Here is a 24629-nt window from a genome sequence, read left to right as displayed (position 1 = left end):
CAGAACTGCAATTAAAATCTTGTTTGTCTTAACTGGTAGAGCAATCTTTTTTGTTCATTACCGAAAGAGCTTCTAAACTGTCAGAAAAAATGTCGTTATCACGTTTGCTACCTAGTCCTCAAATTTAAAAGCTTTTCGGCTTTTAGGTCGCTTAGCCCTTTTGGGTCGCTTAGCCCTTCGTGGTTGACATACCCGTACACTGTTTGGAAACAGCTTCTGTGTTGCACTTGACTCATTTTTTGTGGTTGATGGTGCTATCTTCTGCAAGCTGTCCCAGCGCCGCCTGTGCCTTCCATAAAAGCTTTTACCAGCTTTCATTTGTCACGATCGTTTAACCGCAACAGTGTTATCTACTGTGACATCGAGGGGTGGCGCCCAGGAGTGTGCAACTACGACACTACAACACACTTAGCCAACTTCTTGTGGTGGCAACCTAGCACGACTAGCGAAACTACTCTGTTGACATTGCAGCAAGTTACATTGTAGCAAGCTATCATGAAAACATCAAAACAAACTGACGATAACGAGATTAACGACAAAATACCGCCGCTGCCTTGCTGTCCACACGAGAAGTGACTATTGAAAAGGTAGCCTATATATCTAGCGATCCTTGAAGTACACCTGGATATCAAGCAGTAAGAGCAAATTACTAGTGAAGCGAGATTCAGGGGTGCTCCCATGCGGCAAAATTTGTCAGGCACTTTTCTGGGCAACAAGCGATCTTTTCTGGTTTCGCAGAAACTCACTATGAGATGGGGATGAATGAACCTTCGCGACAGCTATGGGGACAGCAAATCCAGTTGTCATTGCGCGAAAATTGCATGCAAGGGGTTGAACCTTAAAAGTTTGCATTTGCAGAAAGTGACTGTTAATTGGCGCAGGCAGTCTGGTGACCTTCACTTGCTGTGCGCTTGTCAGTTGCGATATCTGTACACTTACACCATTTGTGAACCCGGCTGTGGCGCACGGATAATTAAAAAATACGGGGTGTGCCGCACGCAGATAGAAAGAAAAACAAAATGGTGCGCGGCAGCCAACAGAGGGGGGGGCGGGGTAGGTAGCGAGCTGAAGTGGCCGACTGAGGTCGGTGTAATAAAAAAACCTGGAAAGATCCAACAGGCAAGGAGGCGTCAGGTGTCGCTTTGTGGAACTGCAGCAGATCATTGAAGCGGATGCGTTTATTACGCGGGAGAAAGAAAAATCCTAATTTTGATCACTGAACTTTGGGGTGAGTCTATTATGCAAGTTCGTTCATTACGCATGTTAATATAGTAAATGGCTCTCATGTCCCCACTAAAATACATGGCTGGAATGAATGCAGGGAACACAACACTAGCTCATGTTGTGTTTTCATTGTTTCTTTGGTTTTTCAGCACTATCTTTTCAACATGAATCTGGATCAACTCGCTCATTTCATGATTTAATAAGTGAAAAGTTGCACAAGACTTGAAAATGCGAATATTGCCTTGGGGTTGTTGAATTTTCTATTTAGGTTCTGTGAAATAAGATGCTGCAATATTGTCTTGTCTCCCACTTGAGATTGCGTGTGTGCATGATGCGTTTTGCAGGTCGAGCGCTACTACCAGCGAGCCTTGGACATCTACGAGCGAACACTGGGTCCCGATGACCCGAATGTGGCCAAAACCAAAAACAACCTGGCATCGGCCTATCTCAAGCAGGGGAAATATAAAGAGGCTGAGCTGCTGTACAAGCAGGTGCTGACGCGGGCGCACGAACGGGAGTTTGGCTGTGTGTCTGGTGACAATAAGCCCATCTGGCAACTTGCCGAAGAACGCGAGGAGAACAAGAGTCAACGCCGGGATAACGCCCCCTACGGCGAGTATGGCGGATGGCACAAGGCAGCCAAGGTTGACAGGTACGCATTTTGCCTGTTTTATGCTAGGTGAATATGTAGAGTCAATGCCTGAAGCTCATTTCATGCACCGTCCCTATTTGCATGCCTCTAAGCAAAAATTTTCTGCTAGAGCTGCATAAAGTCAAACCTTTTTAATACGTACCCGCTTAATGTGTAGCTGCGGTTTGTACATAGTCGCGAGGAATCCCCCGCCCAGTTCCTGTTGAACCCCATGTATTGGCTGACTGCTTAAGCCGTAGTTGCTTGAGGTATTACATATGGTTAGTATGTACGATTTTCGTTCTCGTTAGTCATGCACAGGCTGCAAATCAGCAAGGTTTCGTGCGCGCAGAAGTTCAATACACTAGCTGTGGTGATCGGAATACAACAGCCAGCGATCAGACTGTAACAGCCCGTGATAGTGATGTCAAAACATGGCCACGTTGATGCATTTTCTGTGCGTACGGCTGCTGTTGATCGCATCACGCAAAAGTATAGCGTTCGAGATCGGTTTTTGGTAACCCAGGAACTTCCGGTCACTGCCCCTGGTAGGGGGTGCTCGACAGCACTGAGCCAAGCTTAGCACATTTCTTTATTCGGTCTTTTGTACTCACTTTTCCTCAGGATTGATCGTGTCGGCGGTGTGGTGGTGTTGCGTTACCCACATTCTTCTTGTGTGGCTTGTAGTGTTTTTTTTTTCAATTCTTGTTGTGTTGTGCACGAGGGGTGTGATTCAATTCGTGCATGAAAGCTGCATATTATGCTGAAGTACCACATCTTAAGTGTGTAAGAAAAACTTGATATCATTCACACCATTCAAAATGGGGCCAAGAAATCTGCAGTAGCTTGTGAAAAAAACTTGCCTTTGATGACTGTGTGTGGAATTTGAAACGCTCGCAATAAGTTGACGGGCAGCACGGGCAGCAATTTGAAGAAATACCACATCAGAGACTCCGCTTATCCTGAAGTAAAAAAGGCCTTGCTTCTTTGGCTGAAAAAGGCACGGAGCATGAACCTGCTGGTTAGCGGACCCCTTTTGACTGAAAAAGCACGAACTTTCGCAGATCAGCTGCACTACCCTGGTTTTGCTTGCAGCAACGGCTGGTTGTCGGGGTTTAAAGCAGCCCGTTACGGCATAGTGGGGAAGGCTGTTTGGAGTGAGGCTGCTGCAGCAAACAAAGAAGGCGCTGTTGAATGGCAGGACACCGATTTGCAGGAAGCCTTGACAGCCTACGATGCCGCCGACATTTTCAGTTTCGATGAGTCGGCACTTTTTTATTGCCTGCTTCCAAACAGGACATTGGCATTCAAGAACGAGAAGTGCATAGGCGGGAAACATGGCTAAAATTGGGTATCGGTCGCTTTTGGTGTAAATATGACTGGTACTGAGAAGCTGCCACTGATGGTGATTGGCAAGTATGGAAACCCGCGGTTATTCAAAGGCGCTCGACTGCCATCTGGTGTTGTTTCCAACCACAACAAAAAAGCCTGGATGACAGCCCAGCTGTTCGAGGAGTACGTACGTCAGCTGGACTGCCATTTTGCTGCCATGAAAAGGAGCATACTGATAGTACTCAACAATGTGTTGGTAACCTGTTGGCTTTAAGCTGTTGTTTTTGCTGTCCAACAGAACAGCACTCGCCTAGCCTCTCGATCAGGGCATCCGCACTGTCAAGCAGATTTACCGTAAAAATCTGTTGCGGAGGAAGTTGCTCATGGAGATCGACAAATCGTAGAAGATAGACCTCCTGGGTGCTATACACCTGCTTGCACACTCATGGATGCAGGTACAGCATGTAACAATATAGAACTGTTGCGCGCGAGCACAATTCATGATGCCAAAAGAAGGCAAGGATGACAACGAGGATGGTGAGGACACTGAAGACTGCGAGAATCTTCTTGTTGAGGAAGTTAACGTCCGCATTTTCTGAGATGTGAACACAGATGTCGGTACATCTCTGGGCTTTTCCGACAGCGACATTTTTGCCGCCTTTGCACCTCGTCCTGATTCAAGCAAAAGTGAGGACAGGGAGTTGAAGTGGATGACGACCCCTCGTTATCCGAAGCTGCATGTGCTGTAACTGTGATGCGAGCCTTCACCGAGAAGCGCGGCTTAATGGACCGGCTGACTTGTGGCCTCACCGATTTTGAAAATGCCATCGTCGCGGCAAGGCCACTACGGCGGCAAGTGAAGATCACGGATTTTTTTGCTGCCTGTTCCTAAATAAAGCTTCTGTGCCTGCGTGTGTGTATGTGCGTTTTTGTGAGGATTGTGGCGTTATTTTCTGACCAGTAAGTAGCCGCTAAATTGGCATTGATGGTTAATTCGTACATTGCTTAGTGCGTATCAGAAGGTTGTTCCGGGCCAATCACGTAATACTGAGGTTCGACTGTAGAGGTGCAAATGCGCATCAGCAGGGACCATGGAAATTTAGGAAGTGCTGATTCCAGAAGCAGACACTGTTGACGCATGACTTGCTTCTCTGTGCTTACATAATTATTGACTGCACTTTTTTTTTTTCTAAAATTTGACATGTGTAGGATGGGGGGAATTATTGCTCAACCGACCTTTTTTAGGAAAAGGATTTAGAATATCGAGGAGTATTTACCTTTCATTGGTTGTTGCCGGAGTGAGTTGTCCCCTGATGCTCTTGGCAGATTGCTCACCGGTAGGAAACCTTGTTGGTGTGCCATTTATTGTTGGATCACTTCTGTGCGATCACAAACAGTGGCGCACTCATGTAACACTAATTTTAGAGCAATAAAAGCAAGAATTGCTTAGAGGGGATATACCTCTCCACAGCCAAGTGGTGCAACACAAGGTCAAAGCAGCTGTACAGTGATTGCCACATTCACTGTGTCAATACATTTGGGGTGCAGTCACTTATCTCATCATATTGTCACATAGGAGTGACGTCAGCTGGAAGACGGGAGACCGGGGCGATCGTAAGAATGAATGAGAACCGGTTTAAGGGGAACTTGCGCTAATAAAAAAACTGTACACTTTTGCTTCGGTGGCGACGAACATTTGCTAGGCGACTGTTGCAAAACAGAATACCCGCTGAATTGCAAGGCGATGTCGACCATTTGAGATACACCCCCAAAACGGCTGCATGCACAGGGCCACAATCATGCCAGATTAATCGAAGCACATTCTGTATCACTAGCAGAGATATGGCTGTGGGTTGGCATGCACGAATAAAGACATGAGAATTCTTTGCAGTATTGTGGTGATAGAAAGGAGATACTTGTTGCAAAGGCTAGGCAAGCTGACCATAGCACCAAGCTGGAAAAGCCAAAATCATTGTGCAGTCCCATACAGCATTGCCAATTTAGTGGCAGAAAAGCATATCCCATGTTGTCGAGTTGTGCAGTGGTTCCACAACTCAAGAACACAAGGTATGTAGTACACCATATGGCATTGCAGCCGTTGTGCAGGTACCATGGTTGATTTTATGCCTTTTTTGTGAGCAGCTGTAAGTTTTTGTTGTCTATGCCCCATTTTCAGATTATATTCATGCACAGCCACCTAAATAACTGGATCGAGAACAGTGTCCTGTTTGTGCCTGCCAGCAGAACCATTGCATTGCTAGAGCTGATAATAAATAGCCTTAATTACCAGCAGACATTGCATACGTGAAGTGAAGTGGTATAAAGCAAAGTCATAGCCGGATGTCTGGGGATTTTTTTGTTTGGTGCCCTGCCGTGGTGGTCTAGTCGCTAAGGCACTCGGCTGCTGACTCGCCGGTCGCGAGATAGAATCCAGGCTGCGGCGGCTGCATTTTTGATGGAGGCGAAAATGCTGTAGGCCCGTGTGCTCAGATTTGGGTGCACGTCAAAGAAGCCCAGGTGGTCGAAATTTCCGGAGCCCTCCACTACATCGTCTCTCATAATCATATGGTGGTTTTGGGGCGTTAAACCCCGCATATCAATCAATGCTTTCTTCAGTTTTCAGTACATGCTCGGTGGGGTCAATATGCTGGAGAAAAAGGAAAGAAAAGAATGTTATGACCCAATTCATGGCGTGGTCACCGTGGGAGTAAACTCGGTGTGTTAAAGTGCCAACCACTGGCATGCGTATGCATGCGCCTATGCGTCAAAAGCGTCTAGTCGCGCCTGTAGAGGAAAAGGGCACGCAACCACTGGCACACGTCAGCCGCGTTGACACTCATGCGTCCAAGGCTGATGCACATTGTTGCTTGATCTTTTTGCTTAAAACTGTCCAAGTTCAGCAAAGAACGGTGGGTTCTCAACTGGAGCGGGTTCGTTTGTTTTAGAGGATATGAGAACACGTTAAAAATTGATAGTGCTTCACCCACCACAATTTAGACTATTTTAGAAGTAATTGACATTCCAGTGCCCAAGGTAACTACAGTTATGCATCAGAAATCAACTTCGGTGCGTGTGCTGCTCCCGCGAATGAACATTCGCGGCTAGAATACTGTACGTCTATCATAGTCATAGGCGTGTGCAGGGTTCTCCTTAATGGGGGGGGGGGGGTGGAGTTTGTCGCAGTGGCCCCTCCCCCTTCCTATTATGTCCATGTAGGGGCTGACTTAGCACCCCCTCCTCTCTTCGGTGAATGAGGCGGCGCATTTACACTTCATATTTTATAGCACTTAACTTAATAATCACGCCTGAAACTTCATGATCTGACAGGTTTAAGTCAGAAGACTACAATTGAGGCCAGAGTAGCAGGCTTTCCGCTGATGTATGTGTTAGAAATACCCTCTAATGCAACAAAGAACACCTGGTTCTTATTGATACAACAGATATTCGTCATAAGATAGGAACCAAATACTGCGTAGAATGCCTTTGGGCATTTTCCATAGTCGAAATGTGCTCTAATGCAACTAACTGTGCCTGACAGTTCATGAAGTCACAGATATCGGTCACAATATTGGAACTGAACCTTCTATGGAAGACTTCTGGATGTTGTCTTTAGTCAAAATATTCTCTAAAGCGACAAATCGCACCCAACTTTTCATGAAGTCACAGATATCGGTCATAATATTGGAACTGAACCCTGTATGGAAGACTTCTGCATGATGTCTTTAGTCAAAGTAATCTCTAAAGCGACAGACCACACGCAACTGCTCATGAAGTCACAGATATCGGTCATAATATTGGAACTGAACCCTGTATAGAAGGCTCTTGAATGTTGTCTGCTGCTGAAATGTTCTCCAATGCAACAACCCACACCCTACTCATCATGATGTGATGGATTTAGGTCACGAGACTGTAATTGTACCCTGTGCGGAGGGCTTTCGAATGATAAGCGTATCAGAAATATCCTCTAATGCAAGAAACTGCACCTGGCTCTTAATGATACAACAGATACTGGTCATAAGAATGGAACCAAGCACTACGTTGAATGCCTTTGGGCATTTTTTGTAGTCAAAATATGCTCTAACGCAACTAACTGTACCTGAAACTTTCAAGATAAGACAGATATTGGTCATAGGACTGCAACTGAACCCTGTATGGAAGACTTCTGGACGTTGTCTGTAATTAAAGCATTCTCTAAAACAACAAACTGCACCTAATTCTTCATGAAGTCACAGATATCGGTCATAATACTGGAACTGAACCCTGTATGGAAGGCAGCCAAAATGTTCTCCAATGCAATAAAACACACCTGACACTTCATGATAAAACAGATATTAGTGATCGAATTGGAACCAAGCACAGCGTGGACCACTTTCGGATGGTATATTTATTTATCTTCAAATACGGCAGCCCAATGTGAGGCTACTGCAGGAGTGGTGTACATATATACAAAATGAAAGCATTTAAACAGTAACATCACAATAAGTGTGCCAACGTAACACTACCCCCTGAGTGCAACCCGGTAAAAAATGAGAGAAATAGAACATTATTATGATACAAGTGCCTCTAAAAAGTCAGACACACTGGTATCACGAACCAAATTAAGCAGATCATTCCAGTGTTTGATAACTTTATTTGAACATGTTAGAGAGCACTACCAATGGCTTCTAAGCTGGATTGTGAATGTAGATCAGTGCTGTGTTGAAGGTTTATGCACTTTGCTGCTAGTTTAAATATCCTTTAACATCTACAAAATGCATCTGACACTTCTTGATGAGACAGACATTGGTTTTGAGATTGCAGCCAAGCACTGTGTAGAAGGCCTTCACATGTCGTCAATAGTCAAAATACCTTATACAGTCAAACCTCAATATATCGAACACGGATATATCGAATTATTGCCTATATCAAGCGGTTCCTATATCACGCGGGAAATCGCATGCATTATTGATTTTTTATTTCGAAGAAAATTTGACATATAATGGATATATCGAACTCAGCCACCCCAAACCGCCCGCGCTCCATTGACAGGCGGCGAGCTTTCCCGCAACTCTTGAAAGTAGCAGTAGAGCGGCGGGCGTTTACGAATGCTGCACACATCGATGGCGCCGAGAGCGCCACTTTAACGTAGCAGCGTACGCGCGCTGCAGCCTTGCAGCTTGCAGTCGTTGCAGTCTCTATGGTGTCAACGGCACACTGCGCACTTGTTGCAAGCTCCTCCCCCGTAGCATCGGCAGGCATCGGTCGTTGTGCTCGCAGTGTTTGTGCGTTTGGAGTTAGGCCTGTCGCACGCTGTGGTGCGCGACAGGCCTAACTCCGAACGGCGGAGCTCACGGCAGAGCTCACGGCGGAGCTCACGAATGTGGAGATTGTCGCCGAAGCTACTGCTGAGCAGCCAAATGAAGACTCTGCCGAGGTGGATCCCGCAAGCGCTAATGGTGCCCCACTCCCGACATCAGCTGAGGTCGTAGCTGCATTGGCCCTTGTGCGTCGCCACTGCGGCACGATTGAAGGCACCGGCCTATCACTTATGGATCGCCTGGGCTATATTGAGGACGCAGTCGTCAAACACGCCATGGCCAACAAAAAGCAGGCTACTCTTTTTCAATATTTTAAACCAACACAATAAATACTATGTTTGAATGTTCAAGTGAGTATTTACTGCACCACGCTTGAACGGTTCGTTGGTTGTTTTCAGCAAGCTGTTGACGCATTTTTTCGTATTTTTTTTATATAGAATTCTGGATATATCGAACTATTTCGCGATCGCCGCGCCGTTCGATATATCGAGGTTCGACTGTAATGCAATAAAGCATGCCCAAAATTTTTGATGGGAGAGATAGTGGTCATATGATTGCACCAGAGCACCGTACGGAAGTTTTGGCAAGTCTTCTAACATAGCTAAACTGAATATCTTGATATTTTGAATATGCTTAAGTGCATGCATATATAGTCCAAGTTAGTGTATATTAAAAAACTGAATAGAAATGAAGGAGTTCTTGGAAACACATACAAAGATTCGATGTTCGAAACCATCGAATAATATCTTCAGCTCATTACAGTCTGGAGGAACAGATAAATACATGCACAGTTCTGAAAGGTCTCATAAGTCACATGAGGTACTTTTTGCATTCCTTCTATACAAAGTGCAGTACAGTATCAGCGCACCTTCATTCATTCTGTGCATACAAGTGGTGAGCTTCTCTTCCTACTATCGTGTTGTCGTGCAGATTTCAAATCAGGTGCTTCTCACAAGGTTTTCAGTTATATGTCCAGCTGTAAATAAAACGGGCGTTATATTATAGTAAACTATAAACGACAGAGCAGCACCATTGTATGCCTATAGCTATGAGCATCAGAATGAACTATAAATTAAGAATATGTGTGTTAAAATGCCTCCAAACAATGTATTTGCTACTGAGCGTGGCAGAGAAGCAGAAGAAGCGAGAAGTGAAATAGCAGGCAATACCAGCAGCACTTAATCATGCAACTTTCTTTTTCGATCACCACAGCAAAGCACGCTCGAGTTTCTGTCTTGTACGTGAATGGAAATGAGACCGCTGACAGCTCAATGTGTCAGCGTCGCTGGTACCCGACACGAAATCACATCACACTGCTACCAACCAGCGCACACTTGTTATTAGCTTGGCAACACACGAAAACGATTTGCACTGAAGCCAACAAATGTTTCAGCATCATACAATTCGCAAATACACTTATATAAGTACGTACGATTTCTCATCACTGAAATATGCTGGCTAGTGCGAGGTTCGCTTTCAACGATGATGAATACCGATGTTGAAAACAAACACAGTGCAGATAAAAACTCCTCCGTATGCACTACGCGATCTTTCGGGCGTCATATATGGTGTCTGTGTTGCGATGGAAACAACCGTAGATTTTTTTCAGCCGATATTCCTCGCATGTGCTGGCTCATACGAACTAGGGGGTAGAGGCCTATGCTGGATGCATATGACATCGCTCTGAATTGCCTCCGCGGTAGGCGAGGGTTCACGCTCAAAGCTTTAAATCTCCGAAGTCTGTTTGCACTCGTTTTTAGCATAGAAAATCACAGATAAAAGCACAGGAACACCGACATGCTCCAGTAATCTGTACGATGTTTTCGCTCGGCCGAGGATTGCTCTCAGGACCGGCGCAAGCCAGCCGGCCGGAATTTGCTGGATTTGTCGGCGTCGCTCGAACTCTGCACGAAACCAAGTCACGCTGGTAGCACTCCCAGTCGTTCGTCGTGTCGTTATCGTTCTAGATTACGAAGCGGTCATTCAGGAACGTTTGGAGTAGTTCCTGTGCTTGCTTCCAGTACTCGGCCGTGCCTTCGAAGCGGCGGCCATCAGGCATAACGTTTGGAGGTATCGCGGCCTCTGGTTGCTTGGCGCTACTGTACGCGTGGTGACGTAGCGTACGCGTGGCAAAAATATCAAGCCCAGCTTGATCCCTCACGCCTACTCGCGTATGCCCCTCCGACGCCGACGTCGAGAGGCGCATTTGACCCTGTTGACGCGTAGACGCGAGCATATGCGTGCCAGTGGTTGGCACTTGAGCGATGAATCAAAATACACTGTGCACGTATAGCCAAACCTTGATATAATGAAGCTGTGCTTGTGGCAAGATATTCTATATATTGCTAATTTAGTTCAATCAAGCTTTTGGTGTTTTACGAGCTTGCACAGTTATTTCTCTTGGCACTATAGTAGAACGCCTCTCTTGCGTTACTTATGAGAATGCGATGTAAGAAACAATGCATTAGCTGAGAAATGTATACTGTCAGATAAAGGATTTACAAATGAGCAACTGTTTTAAAAATCCTCCTCTATAGGTCTATTTGTTTAAATTAAAAATATCTTACATCTATGAATTTCACAATACTGAATGTTTCAAAACGATGTATTGAATTTTATCACCCTTGTACTCTAACAACACTTCAAAATAATGAATTTAAATTGAAAAATTACTTGCAGCAGTGTAATATATGCACAACTTCATGGCTCACTTATTTTTTTATGTGTTTGCCCAGAGTTACTGCATATATGCTACCTTGAGGTAGCTGAGCTGCACCTTTGGTCGCATTCGCCGGTCGTGCACCTATTTGCCAAGTGCGCTCACGATTGTAAAAAGCATCATTTGAGGGACAGCCAACTTCATGGCTGCACGTGTGCTGGGTACCACAGCGCCCTCACCACTGCTATACTACTGCGTCACCAGTGTCTGAAGTTGTCTGGTACAGTAGCGAATATCCTGCGGTGGTGTTTTGTATTGTTTATTTACACTGTATGTGATTTCTGTTGCACCTTTGCGACACTATAAAAAGCTCATAGTAATATTTTTTCAACTAGAGTAAGTTATAACAAAAATGTTATGTCTCACTTCTCGCCCACTTGTCAGTGGAAAAGCCATTGACAAAATCGGATGGAACCGGAAGATAAAACTATGCACTAGCAAATGTTTGAATATACGCTTCACTGAATTTTCAGAACAGCAAAACACAATGCAAGCAGCACTGTGCAGCTCAAAAGTGGTAGAGAAGCATGGACAGCTAGGGGAGTTGGTAATTCATCTTACCTGAGTTGCACAAAAAAATTGAAGTACAAAAGGTCTCGTGTCCAGGTGTCTTCCTTTTGTACTTCAGTTTTTTTCGTGCAACTCAGTTAAGATCAAAAGTGGTGTTGCCTGATGATGTTTACTTTGTGCCACATCTACCTAGACTGGCTTGAAATTCTGGTTAGCTTGCATCATAGAGCTTCCTAAAATTAACTAAAGTGGACAGTGGCGCTGCGATTGTTCAGCAATCATGGGAATAATGGGTTTGACATGGATTTGCTTAGTCTTCATACTTGCGGGCAGTGAATGCACTTGTGGCTTCGTTGATTGCTGTGTTTTGGTTTCATTTTGAAAGAAAGAACAAGCCGTTTGTTACTTCCTGACTTGATTTGAAGTGATAAGCCTAAAAGGTCAAGGTGGTGAAGCGTAACTGCCGAATACTTGCTGATTCTTGTTTCTTGTCAAAGCAGCTTCAAGCCATGCGAAGCCAGAACGAACATAATGTACGAAGACTAGCCAAATCCATGTCATATCCATAATTCCCATGCTCACTGAAGCACCCTACGTTGCAGCTTCCATAGACACTATTGCCAGAGTTGCCTCTAGCGTATATTTAGGAAACTCTGTGGTTTGTGTTATAAGGGAAACACAAATTGACCTAATTCTAGCACTTGTTTTAATACCACTCACTATTTTCTCGTGCAGCAATATGTAAAAACTTCTGAAAATGAGCGATTTGTTGATTTTTTAAATTCCAGAATCTCTTCTGGGAGAGTTTTCCTGTTTGCTATTTAAAACAAAACTAAGGTTGTGTGAATATTCAAAATTGTGAATATTTTTCTAAGAGTGTTTGCTATTCAATTCTCTCTGGAATCATTACTATTTGAATATCCTGAAGACAAGTACAGTCAACTTGCGAATGGCAGTGGCCCCTTCATATTTACAATATGCTTCACCCCATCACAATATCGTATGTGGCAGAGCTCCCTTTCAGGTGTTATATGATCGCAAATGTATTGACTAAAAGAAAAATACTGCTGGTTTCAAAGTGGTAATCTTTCTTTTCTTGAAAAGGACCTCTCCACAGGTTGAATCCCGACAGCCGTACTCCTTGACATCAAGGCAGCTTTCGACTCAGTCTTTCACCATGCCATTCTCGCAACCATGGAAGATCTCGGCCTAGGAGGGAATCTATACAAATTGATTGAGAACTATCTAAAAGAGTGAAAAATATATGAGCACTCCAAATGGTCCCACACAGTTCTCTACAGTAGATAAGGGTGTACCCCAGGGTGCTGTACTCAGCCCACTCCTTTTCAACCTTACCCTGATACACATAACGAAGTGACTTCCTTGAGAAGTACACATCACGATTTACGCTGATGACATCTGTATCTGGAACGCTTCAAGGTCACGTTACATCACCAAACAGCGACTTCAAAAAGCGTTACAGAACATCTCCACTTATCAAGCACCCCAAGCATGCACCTTTCACCAGAAAAGAGCACAGCCATTGCTTTCACAAGAAACAAAATGAGCAAGTATGCACTACTCCTCGGTGGACGACCGCTGACCTATTTACGGTCTCAAATATTTCTGGGATTCATCATTGACAGAAATCTTTCCTGGTTTCCTCAGGTGAAGAAACTTCGAACTAGAATAGTAGCAGCGACTCAACTCTTCAATTTCATGGTTGGAACACGATGGGAATGTAGATGCTGCTCAATGGTACTGCTTCAGAAAGCATACATTGAAGGAACATTGTGCCATTGTCTACCGGAGCTTCACCGATTCTCCCCAGTAAACAAGAGAATTTCGGTAGCCGCACGCAACAGCTGCCTACGAATATGTCTAGGGCCCCCAAGAGCTCATCAGCATTGGGAAGTGTAGCGGAAGCAGGATGTCACCCACTGGATGTCATCTCTATCCAAGAAACCATGCGTACTCATCTTCGACATGTATTACAAGGTAAAAAGCATTTCCTGTACTGAGTTCACCTAATGCACAGCAATTCTTCGTTCGGCCAAGCTGTGCGAATGCTTCAACTCTCCCCTGTTAATCAGCCACAAAAATTAATGCCTGCAACATTTCCTCCTTGGACACTTTCGCCTCTAACTGTAAAAAAAGTTGTACCTGTCATCAATGGGGCAAAGAGACGAATGTCACAGGCTGCGCTGGTGCAGACTACTCTCCTCTTCTTAGCCGAGAACTATGCTCAGCACTGGCATATTTACACTGATGCCTCAACCACCCAGGAGTCTTCTGCTTATGGACTTTATATCCCTTCTACAAAACAAATGCTATCCTGTCGACTGCAACGGAACATATCCTCGACAGCAGCAGAACTTCATGGCATCAAAGAAGCTGTTCTTTACATCTTGTGCTAAACGCCAGACCGATGGGTAATTTTCACCGACTCCAAGGAAGTGCTACATATATTGTTAACCTCCTAAAGAAAACGAATTCTTACCCCGTTTCATTCGACATAGCATATCTACATCACCTGCCTGTTACCGCAGGGAACTCTATCACATTTCAGTGGATACAGCTCATTGTGGCATTTCCGCCAACGAAAAAGCAGATGAAGCAGCACGCAAAGGTCTTCGACACCACAATTACAGATGAACTTATTTCACTAAATCAGATGCAGCCCAGATGGCCAAAAGACTTGCGATTGATGAAAATAAGAGACGCTGGAACCTTCCGACACATCATTATGTCTTCCTTCACTCAATCGAGTCCTATCTGAGAACAAGACTCTCATTCGAAATTCCTCGCCATCTGTAAACGCTATATCATCGTCTACGTTTAAACAGTGCCTATGTTGAACAGCCTACGGTACCGCTTCGGTCAGTCAGCGAGTCTGTATTGCAACAACTGTGGCTCCATCGAAACTGTGGAACGTATATTGTTTGAGTGTAGAGCATACGCTGATGATTGGCACTTTATGAACATTGCATGCATTCTATAACCGAGAGAACTTTCTCCCTTGACTGCGTACTGAGACCTTTAGCCTGCCCCACTTTACAGAGGCGTGCTATGAAACTTTTGTTTGCATACTTGGACAGCATCGGTCAGCTAGACAAGCTGTAGGTGTAGCTTGACACTATGAAAAAACTATTAATGTGCGTCCTCATTCAATGGTCCAAGAGGTGGCCTTTTCCTATATTTGTTTTTACTCTATCATCTATATTTACATTGTATTTTTTTCTCTCTCTTTTCCTATTCATGCTTTTAATCATCAATCCCCTTCTCCACGCAGAGTATCAAGTCAGCGAATTCTATATGCCGGCTAAATTCTCTGCATTTCAATAAAGAGTTCTCTCTCTCTCTGATGATAGATGTGGCAGAGGCTGGGGGCTCAATTAATGCTGTTCTGAACCTGCACTTTGGGCAGGAAGTTTGCAAAATTGCACACCCCAGATTTCTGACATCTAAAATGTCAGATGTTCGGATATCTTGAAGTCTACAAGGCGGATTTGGAACTCCCGACTTGAAGGGAGCACACCCTTGCCCGCTACATCTGTTGTTAGGCTTCCACAGAAGTTGAAAGAGGAGGATAGGCTGAGGAAACGTCATCTTTGCTTTTCACATGTGAAGTGTTGTGGGCAACACTTTGGTTTCACCAAATCACAAACATAAATAAAATTCGGTTGCTGCATTGCCTTATTCATACAGCTACAAAACACCACCCTGGCAATGCTTTATCAACTTAGCCGAAAGAAACAGTTTTACGTTGCTTTCTCATAAGAATAGGCTTAGAAATCTGCTACAACTTTCTTATCTGCAATTTTGCTTCGAACTATTGGAGAATTATTTCAGACCAACTATTTGAGAAATATTTGAAAGTTATTCAATTCGTACTCACACTTCAGTATTCAAAGTTGCTTTGCATTCAGAATGTTGCTATTCGCACTGCACAAATCCAAATATTGCTTCAAATAGTGACTTCTATCGAACAGCCTTTCTCACCAGTTTCTTCTAAGTTCTTTGATTGTTTAAGCTTTCCCTTTTTTTTTTGAAAGCGGTAGTTTTTGCACCTGCGACGCGTCATGAGCGGGCGAAAAACACAAGGAGCTGCCTAGCCGTGCCAGCTCCTACATTTGACAGGAGTAGCCTTCCTGCTTAACAAGGATGTCTTGGTAGGCAAGATGGCAGACTTATGTGCAACTCTTCTCCTGTGGGGAGCATACATAGTGACTCTACGCCTGGCAAAATCTAAATGTGCGCCAGCGCTGTCACCATCGCCTGTGCTTGCTTTTCATGTCAGGCTTTGCCTCGTTGCCTCTGTTTTGTTGGAAAGCTTTCGTTTCACTGTTGTTTTGCTCGCCTTTACTTGATGGTTGTGTGTTCACGATTAGCTCTGAAAGGAGCACAAAAGGAGTGTGGCGATAGTGAAAAATGTGATGCAAGTGACCTATGACATGAAGTTGCAGGGTGCGTAGTGTTCACTCAAGTTTGAACACTATGCACAGTGCGATGACAAAGTATGTGTGTCATCTGAGCGGACGAACCAGTTAGATCCGTAGCAGTTACAAGAAGAAAAAGGTGATGAAAGCAAAGACAAGGTTGAAACAGTAAACGCTAACCAACGTGATGAATCAGTATCTAATGCTGATGTTTTGAAGTGCATAAGATGAAAGCACACTCAGGATTTTTTTTTGCCTTGCAGCAGTTGAGCTATACTCATCAGGCAGAGGTCATGCTCATTCTCAAATAAACATGCACTTATTCTGTAATACTTTGTTTATTTTGTCACTTAATAAGGAATAATGCAATTGCGGATGTATACCCAGCACAGGTAGGCAATTCATTTAATTGCAATTACGATTTTAGCTTGAATTTCTTACTTTTGAACAACTTTTCAAGATAACGAGCAATATTATTGGCCCCTTGAGAACTCGCTCACTGGATTTAGTGCCGACCGGTTGTGCCCCCCCGATCTCCGACGACAGCGCAGCTCTAGCCGACTGGCTCGCCCTATGCCATCTCCTTACGCCGACAAGAGCTCTCGCTGAGTGGTGCACCCTCCTCAGACTTCCGGGTCCATCTTTCATATCTTCTTCTTACTTCCATATGTGGCTGTTCCTGCGCCTATCTCTATCTCTATACCTTTAATTCCTATCCTTTTTATTCCCTCCTTACCCCATCCCTCGTGAGCTACTGTTGAGGTGTCCTCCCCCTGAGAGACAGTTATGGGGCTCACTTTTAACTTCTTTTCATTTAAGAATCACTCCCCCCCCCCCCCCTTTGAAATTTATTGTACCGAGTTCTGACTGTAATATAAACATGGAATTGAATGGGGGGAAAATGCAGCTAAATAATAAAGCAGACACATTTCACACAACTCTACCTCAGAAAAATTTATGGCCATAAGAACTCTTTGATGGAAGTCCGGCTGTGTTCAACGCGCTTGGTGGCTGCAGCGGCCACATTTTCGATGCAGGTGAATGTGCTTGAGGCCCGTGCACATTCAGAACCCCAGGCTGTCAAAATTTCTGGAGCTTTCTACTGTGGCGTCCTTTATAATATTGTATTTTTGGGACATTAAGCCCCAACAATTGTTACTTATTTAGAGCGACTCAATGGCTATATGGCAATCCACATCACCAGACTCATTGGCATATCTTCTCAATAAATCTAGCGGAACAACAATTCACAACATATCGGGGCAGGAACCTAGCAGCAACAATGTGTGTGAAGGGGGTTGTAATAAAATGGTGTCGGTAGATTTATTGGTGGTACAAAATGCAGGAAACATGGGAATGTACAAGAAAATGTATAAGTGAAGAGTGGGTGAGAAAGGTATTTGTTGTGGGTGTCAAAAGTAAGAGCTGTTGTGTTTTGCATGCAGCCCCACTGTGGCTACCACACTGAAGAACCTGGGTGCCCTATATCGACGACAGGGCAAGTACGAGGCAGCCGAGACACTGGAGGACTGTGCTCTTAGGGCGCGCAAGGAGGTACGTGTGTTTTGCATGCAGTCGCATAGCTGTGTTGGCAGGTCTGATTGCGTGTTTCAGTTGCAGTACTGTGTTGCACAATGTGCATACTTTTAAACTCATGGGGGACTACAGAATTCTGTTTGGATTATCAAAAATGCTCATGAATATGACTCTGCCATAAATATGACAGGCTCTGGAACAGCGGCATGGCCGCTCAATACCCTACTTGGACTTCTCGACGCACAAGGACAAGAGGCAGAGTGGCAGTGGCAAGTCCGGGTCGCGGAGGGGTTCGCGCGAGTCCCTCGACAGTGTCAACTACGATGGCCAGCCGCAGGACGAGGTGAGAATGGCTGCACGACTGTGCTCTTCACGTCGCCCCTCTGACCAGTAGCCAGTTTGGCTCTTCAGTGGGTCTTTTCAGTCTTATTCTTCGCTGTGGTCATGTGCACTGCTTTTCGCCTCCCGGTACGTTTTATTGGGTGCCATCTGGGGGACCTTTTATACTGAGTTGTTAAAGAAATGAATGGCAGAGGGTAACTGGATCAGGTTTTCTGTAGTTCTTTGAACGCTTGTATTTATGAATGGTGATATATTAGTAAGGGAGCAGTATGTACAGGGTTTGGGTGCATTAACAAGCTTGCTGTTACTCTATTGCCCTCAATTATTTCTGCTTTCTCTGCAAAAAGCCCTATAAATAGAACTAGGGCACTTGCATGGTCGCTGGGTGAAATTGTCGGTTCTGAAGAGCATTATGCTAATGTTACACTTTTCAGGGGTTCATAGGTGCGTTTACTTGTTCCTCATTATGGCGTGTACTCGACAGTCATTAGCATTATTCCTGCGCTCTCACAAGCACAGGTGCGGATGACCGAGCCCTGTGTTGCTGTTAAAAGGATTGTGTTCCTGTCTTTAAAGACAAGGCACTTACGGTTGAGCACGTGTGTTTCTCCCTCTAGCGGCGGAGAGCGGCAGTATGCATGTGGGGAACCCCGACGCGTCGTGTGTGGCCTCGGCGGCGCTCCAAGCTATGGCCCCAGTGGAAGAGCCCTTCGGGACTCTTCTCTTTCTGAACACTTCCCCCATCTTGCTCTTAAACTGGTTTTATTTTGTGGCCCCGCCCTCATAGCGTTGAGTTCACTGAACACCAGAACGTTTTAACCCCCCCCCCCCCCCCAATAGGACTTCATTGGGGCTCGTAACCAGGGGCTGCAATCCTCGAAGCTGACTTGCATTGGCTTGCTTCATTCCCACACTGCCGCTCCAACACTGATATCGGGAGCAGCCTCTGACTGCACAGATGAGGATGTTGCAAGATGCTTGTTTGTATGTCATATCCTACTTATTGCTCATTGTTGGCTCTTCTAGGCTCTAATTCTCATGTTGGAGGGCATGCCGTAAAGTGCCCAACATTATTACACTCAACCAAAAGCAGTCATTGCCAGAGAGTTACTGTAGGATATCACACACTCGTGCAGGACGGAATGCATCTTAAAAATGAAAGTGCTTTTTACGCTTGATCGTCGCTGTCGGAGTTTTTTTTTAGAGGAAGAGGCAGACTTCAGTAGTGCTGCAGCAGAAAGTGACTGCTACTTATCAAATGTATTGCTGGGGAAACATGCCAAGTAGCAGTTTGCAAATAAAGCACAAAGCGAAACTGCACAACACAATGCCACCTGCAGAATTTAACGTCGAGAATAATTGTGTTCATGCAAAAGGCTGCTGAAACCTTTTTTCGTACTAGCAATACAATGTTATGTACTTTGTGGGCAGCTCTCTGTGCAAGTTGGCGATTTCACTTCTTCTGCCTCAGAAATGGAACACTGTACAGTCTAATTACGTGCTTGCAATTTGCTGGTGTTCAGTGATCCCACACACAATTATGTGCCAAGCATGTCTTTGGGGTTTTGTGTTTGGCAAGTTTATAGGGGAGGTTTTAAATTAATGTAACTGTGATAAACAGGTGCAAAGTTCCTACGGCAGCTGTCTCGTGTCACAAACTTAGTCGGAGCATATTTTTTCGTTGTTGTCATTTAGTGGGGCCAGTGGCAAGAAGCAATTAAATTGCTCAAGCAGGATTCTTTATTTTGTTTTCTTATTCTTTTTCTATACTTTATGCAAATCTGTGATCATGTTTTTCTAATCTTGAGCTACTTTTCTTATCGTGACAATTTTAAGAAAAATGGGGTAGGTTTAAGGGCTTGTAGTATAACACACTTGTGCATGCCATATTTTTTTTTCATACTACTGCCAACTTTATTGCTCTTACTCATCTTTTAATTTTTACTGCTATTTCTTATCTTTTGCACATCTTTTAATGGCATAACTTTTTGAAGCAGATTTAGAAAAACATTTTAGTGTTCAAATTGGTGCATGCGGTATGTTGTTTGCAACGGATAACTTTTCATGGGGCTAAACATTTGCTTTTTTATATACATTGGTGCAAAGGTTTAAAGTAGAACCTCGTTCATGCAGTATCATTTTGTATGATTTCCTAGTGCCAGCGTTGGCAGGTTTGAACAAGGCAAATTATCCTGTTTGGCTGTGCTTCATTTGCTACAACCTCATCATACGTTATCAATTCAGTAGATTGGATATGAACCAGAAAAGGTGTAAGGCCTGTGTGACTAACACCAAGAGGCACAACAGCTAAGTTGTAGAAAACTTCCACAGTCACTAAGTGGGCTCTTGTGTTTTGAGGTGTCTTACACCGTGCTTTTGTTAGGATGCAAGTCTTCACCAAATTTACCTTGCCCAGGATAGTACAAGCTTCATCGTGTGCTAGAGTGTTATTTACCATCTGTGCTGGATCGAAGCTATAATGTCTTTTAGTTGCTTTGGTTTGTACCTTGTTTAGGATAACAACAGCACATGAACGAGGTTCTAGTGTATGTGGGGTCAATGTTCTCTACCTTTCATCATCTTTTCTTGGTCAAGGGATCTTTGATTTTCATTAATATGTTTATGCAGTTGAACCTCAGCAATTCAAACTCCAAGAACCTCAAGAATTTGTTCTACTCAATCAGTTCGTTATAAGAAAAGGCCAGTGATGTGTCGAGCAATGTGGCACAGTGTGTTGCATTAACATACTTGTCAAGTTGGGATACATTTACACTCAGCTTTTTTTTTTTTTTTTGCTACTACGGACCGAACTTGCGACGTTTGTACTACTAAAATTGCCAACTCTTCCACAAGAAATAACCTTAATTTCAAGGTAACCGTTGTTGTTTGGCTAGGATAACCAATCTTTGTTCCCATGGTTTTGTTGTTTCATTGAAACACTTGCTATTTGAAATTCACATTTGCAAATTGTGCAGCCAGTGAAAATAAGTGGTGGCGCAAGCCTACGTTTAGATCATATTTTTGATAGTAAATAAAAATGGCACGCTTGTATGATATCCACTGTGCTCCACGTGAGACCTGTGCATAGCACCGCAATGTCAGGCATGTTCCAAAACTGGGCCTCGCTTATTTGTCAGCTGAGCTGAGAGATACACTGAGAGGTACTCACAATCTTTTCCTTGCAATGCAATTGGCTGCGCAGCCCTTTCAGCAGTAATGACCAGCATGCGTTCAGTACAACCACTTTTTGAATGTGCATTGCTGGTGGAGTGTCACGCTATCCAGCATTCTCAATTCGTAAAGCAAATTGCCGGAAATTTTCGTTCATTGAAATGCATGTAATCTCAATGACATGTTGCGTCAGTTCAAGTATGCCACAAAGTTGGAAGTAGACGAGTTTGCATTAATGAGATTCAACTGCATGCACCTTTTCTTCTTTTATGACATGCTTTCTGTAATTCTTATTCAGTTTCATTTCTGCTTATTGCAGGGTGGTTAAGCTGATTATTTCTTCATTTTTAGGACTTTTGAAATGTTGCTAGGATGTCTGTATATTTTGTTGTTTTGCTAAGCACGTTATTTCTACATCAGTTATATACTCGAGCTCTGTTGTTTCTGTGAATAGGCATTTTATTCATGCAAATACTCTGTGCCACCAAGTGCCTCGAGCAATTGAGGATTTGTTATTTTTAGTGGTTACAATAAAATGCTTTCAGATGGCCGTAACTTCTCACTTTATCTGGCTGCATGCTTTTCCACCCACACATTCGTTGTTTTTTTTTTTTCATAGATGTGCATTTGTAGTTTGCGAAGCATACTTCACTCTTTTTCCTCCTCACTTTCTGTCAGTTCACCAGTGATCTCTGGAACACATTGTCTTGGCACAATGTGTCAGTGGTTCCTGCTGAACCACCGACATCTTTGTGCCCATTTTCTGTGGCAGCAATAGAAAGTTGTAGTTCTGTGTTAGTCTGATAGCAAAGGTAATAATGTTACCATGCTGCAGATGTTATTTGCACACAGTGTGTTTTAGCTTACCAGGATAGTGTTTACGTGCCTGAGCTGTGACAGTGGCATCATCTAGCAGAGGGTCAACGTGCCAAAAAAAAGTGAAAAGTGCCAAAAAAAAGTGAAAAGAAGAAAAAAAAAACTGAGAATGATAAATATTGCCCCTAAAGTGGAGGCTTATCTTGCAGATTTGTTTATGCTAATCTTCTAATTGGGCTAGGGACGTTCGAAAAGAGAATCTGCGTAAAAAAGTTATGTTAAGCTATCTAAGTTATCTGTAATACTCGGTCGTCGAAGCTACCTGAAGGCGAGTGAAACCATTTTATTCAGTCGTTTGCTATGAGCTATCGAAGAAGTGGATCCGTGCACACCATTGCTGAATTCTGTTTGAAGTGGGCATCAAAAACCACCAACATGTTTTAATTACAAGATGCATGTTTTACCCAAAATGTAAACAATGTAACGCTAAATCTGAAAAAAAAGCATGCATTCCGTATACCCTATAAGTCATTTAGTATACCAATCATGCACATTTCGATCCTGCTAATTTGCTAAGCCCGCTGTTCCTCGAAGCCCTCTTAACTACTAGTGTTTATTAGCACTTCGGGTATCATTCATTTTTCAAAGCACTTTTATGTTTGGTTGCAGCACCCATACGTTTTATTAACAAGAACTCGCAAACTTTCTGGCATGAATAATGACGGTGGGTGAGAAAAAGAATGGCTTGATGTTTTATTCTGAGATGATGACTTTCTGTAATATCTTCATATGAGCGCTTTCGGTGTGCACTGATTGACTGGTGAGCAGTACTGAAAAATTTATGGTGGCAGCTAGTACCGTACTTACTTGTGTAATGAACCCATCTCCCACCTTGGTCCTTGAAAAAGTAAAAAGCATTAATGTATACTATATTAATTTTATTTCGGTATGAGGGCCAGTGCCATTGACGATCGGGATAACGTTATATCAAGCCATTATATCACAGTATAATGATGCCATAAAAGTCAAAACATCGTTTAGCAACCCTGCTAAACAGTTGCGAGCAGCGCAAGCTCGGACGACGTCAATAAAAAAAGTCACACCTTTTGGGACAGAGCGTCATCTGTTGAACGCAGGAGAAACCTCTTTGCTTATAGCGCCAGGCAAGCACAGCAACAAAGAACAAAGCAAAAAACAAAGCACGTGGCCCTCTAGACGGTGGGAGGGGGGGGCGTGGTGAAGAAATAGGCTACACGCCTGCATCTCGGAGGCCATGCGAAGTGCAACAGCGCCGATGGCGTATTGTGCATCCACAACGTTTGTGCGCCGCCATCCAACACTGTGCTTTTGTTGTTGGGTTTATCGTAGTGAACTTATGAACTTAGTTGAACACCTGTTGCGCAGGGCACGTTCGGCTGGTACACTATCTACACAGCTGGTTTTAAACATACAGTTCGTCCAGCATGCGCTGAAGCACGGAAAGCCTCTGGCTGGACGACACTTGAGCATCGATTCGTGCACATTCGTTACGAGAGAAAACAAGAAGGGCTTCGGGCTACAAGAAACAATTGCTGCGCACTTCGCGGACGAAGACAAGGAAAACCGTCATGCAAAATTTTTCCTGTTATAACTCCCATGACTTTTTTATCCCGCATATGAACCCTCCCCACAAATTGGTGTCCACTTTTCTGGAAAAAAAAAAAAAAAGGTGGGTTCATTATGTGAGTAAATACAATATTTCTGGCAAGTTTAAGTTTTAATCGTAGTTCTCTAGGGGGCTGTTGACATGCTTGGAATAAATTAACAAACCTTTCCACCGTTGATCAGTCACGTTCATAGAAGTTTGTGTAGTATTGTTATGTGGCATATGCCCGTAGCATTTTGTTAGAACTCTTTGAAAAAAATTCATTCTTTGCATGCTCGCTTTACTGAAAAGATTCCTGCTGTACTTCAAACAATAACATTAGAGACATCAAAAGCTTTTTCAACATTTCGTATAGTTCAAGTAGCCAGAGCTAAGTTCATCTAGCCAGAGTATTGCAAAATGTTTGGAAATACCAACCACGAATGCAATGATGTCTTTACAGGATGGATGTACCTTCCAGCCATCTAAGCTATCTTTGCAAAACAGGCCGATTGGGATGGCATCTTTAAGTAATATTGTAGTGAAAACGAAATAAACGGGGACACAGGTATCGCACATAAACACGTCTGTGAGCCTTATGGCCTGTCTGTTGACTACTTGCGAGGTAGGGGTTGATAGTGGATTGTGGTTACGAAAGATGCTAATTTCTGCAGCTCGTAAGAGTGTATGACATAGCTTCATGGGGGCAGAGAGAATAAGAATGAACTATATTCAAGAAAGTGGATATGAGGTGCTGCCTTTTTGAGATGAGTATTCGTGCCACTAAGTGCCATGTCCAAATACCATCTTTCATTTAGAATAAGAGACAACTGAGCTAGGTGGTAAGTATTTTATTCTAGAAGACACGACGTGCAAACACATGAAAGAAATCAAAACACCACTGTCTTGACTTTTTTCATGTGTTTGCATGCCGTACCTTTTAGAATGAGTACCTTCTTTTCGATAAGAAAAACCAGTTAGTCTTTGG

At 43.7% G+C, this 24629-nt stretch overlaps 1 protein-coding gene across 8 annotated transcripts in view; it reads left to right on the top strand.

Annotated features, from left to right (window-relative positions):
* Klc (kinesin light chain) overlaps positions 1-24629 on the top strand; it is a 181506-nt gene that overhangs the window by 111422 nt on the left and 45455 nt on the right. For 7 of the 8 annotated variants that reach the window (XM_075865941.1, XM_075865937.1, XM_075865940.1 and 4 more), the window contains exons 6-8: positions 1569-1876; positions 17598-17706; positions 17879-18031. In XM_075865941.1, coding sequence (XP_075722056.1) covers positions 1569-1876; positions 17598-17706; positions 17879-18031 — 570 coding nt within the window. Of the gene's footprint in view, positions 1-1568; positions 1877-17597; positions 17707-17878; positions 18032-18647; positions 21757-24629 lie in introns of those variants that run through there. The other variant, XM_075865944.1, reaches the window with a different exon arrangement.

This window comes from Rhipicephalus microplus, chromosome 6 (assembly GCF_043290135.1).
Source record: "Rhipicephalus microplus isolate Deutch F79 chromosome 6, USDA_Rmic, whole genome shotgun sequence".
Taxonomy (NCBI): domain Eukaryota; kingdom Metazoa; phylum Arthropoda; class Arachnida; order Ixodida; family Ixodidae; genus Rhipicephalus; species Rhipicephalus microplus.
Note: the sequence above shows the minus strand (reverse complement) of the source record. Positions and strands in the feature narration are given on the sequence as shown.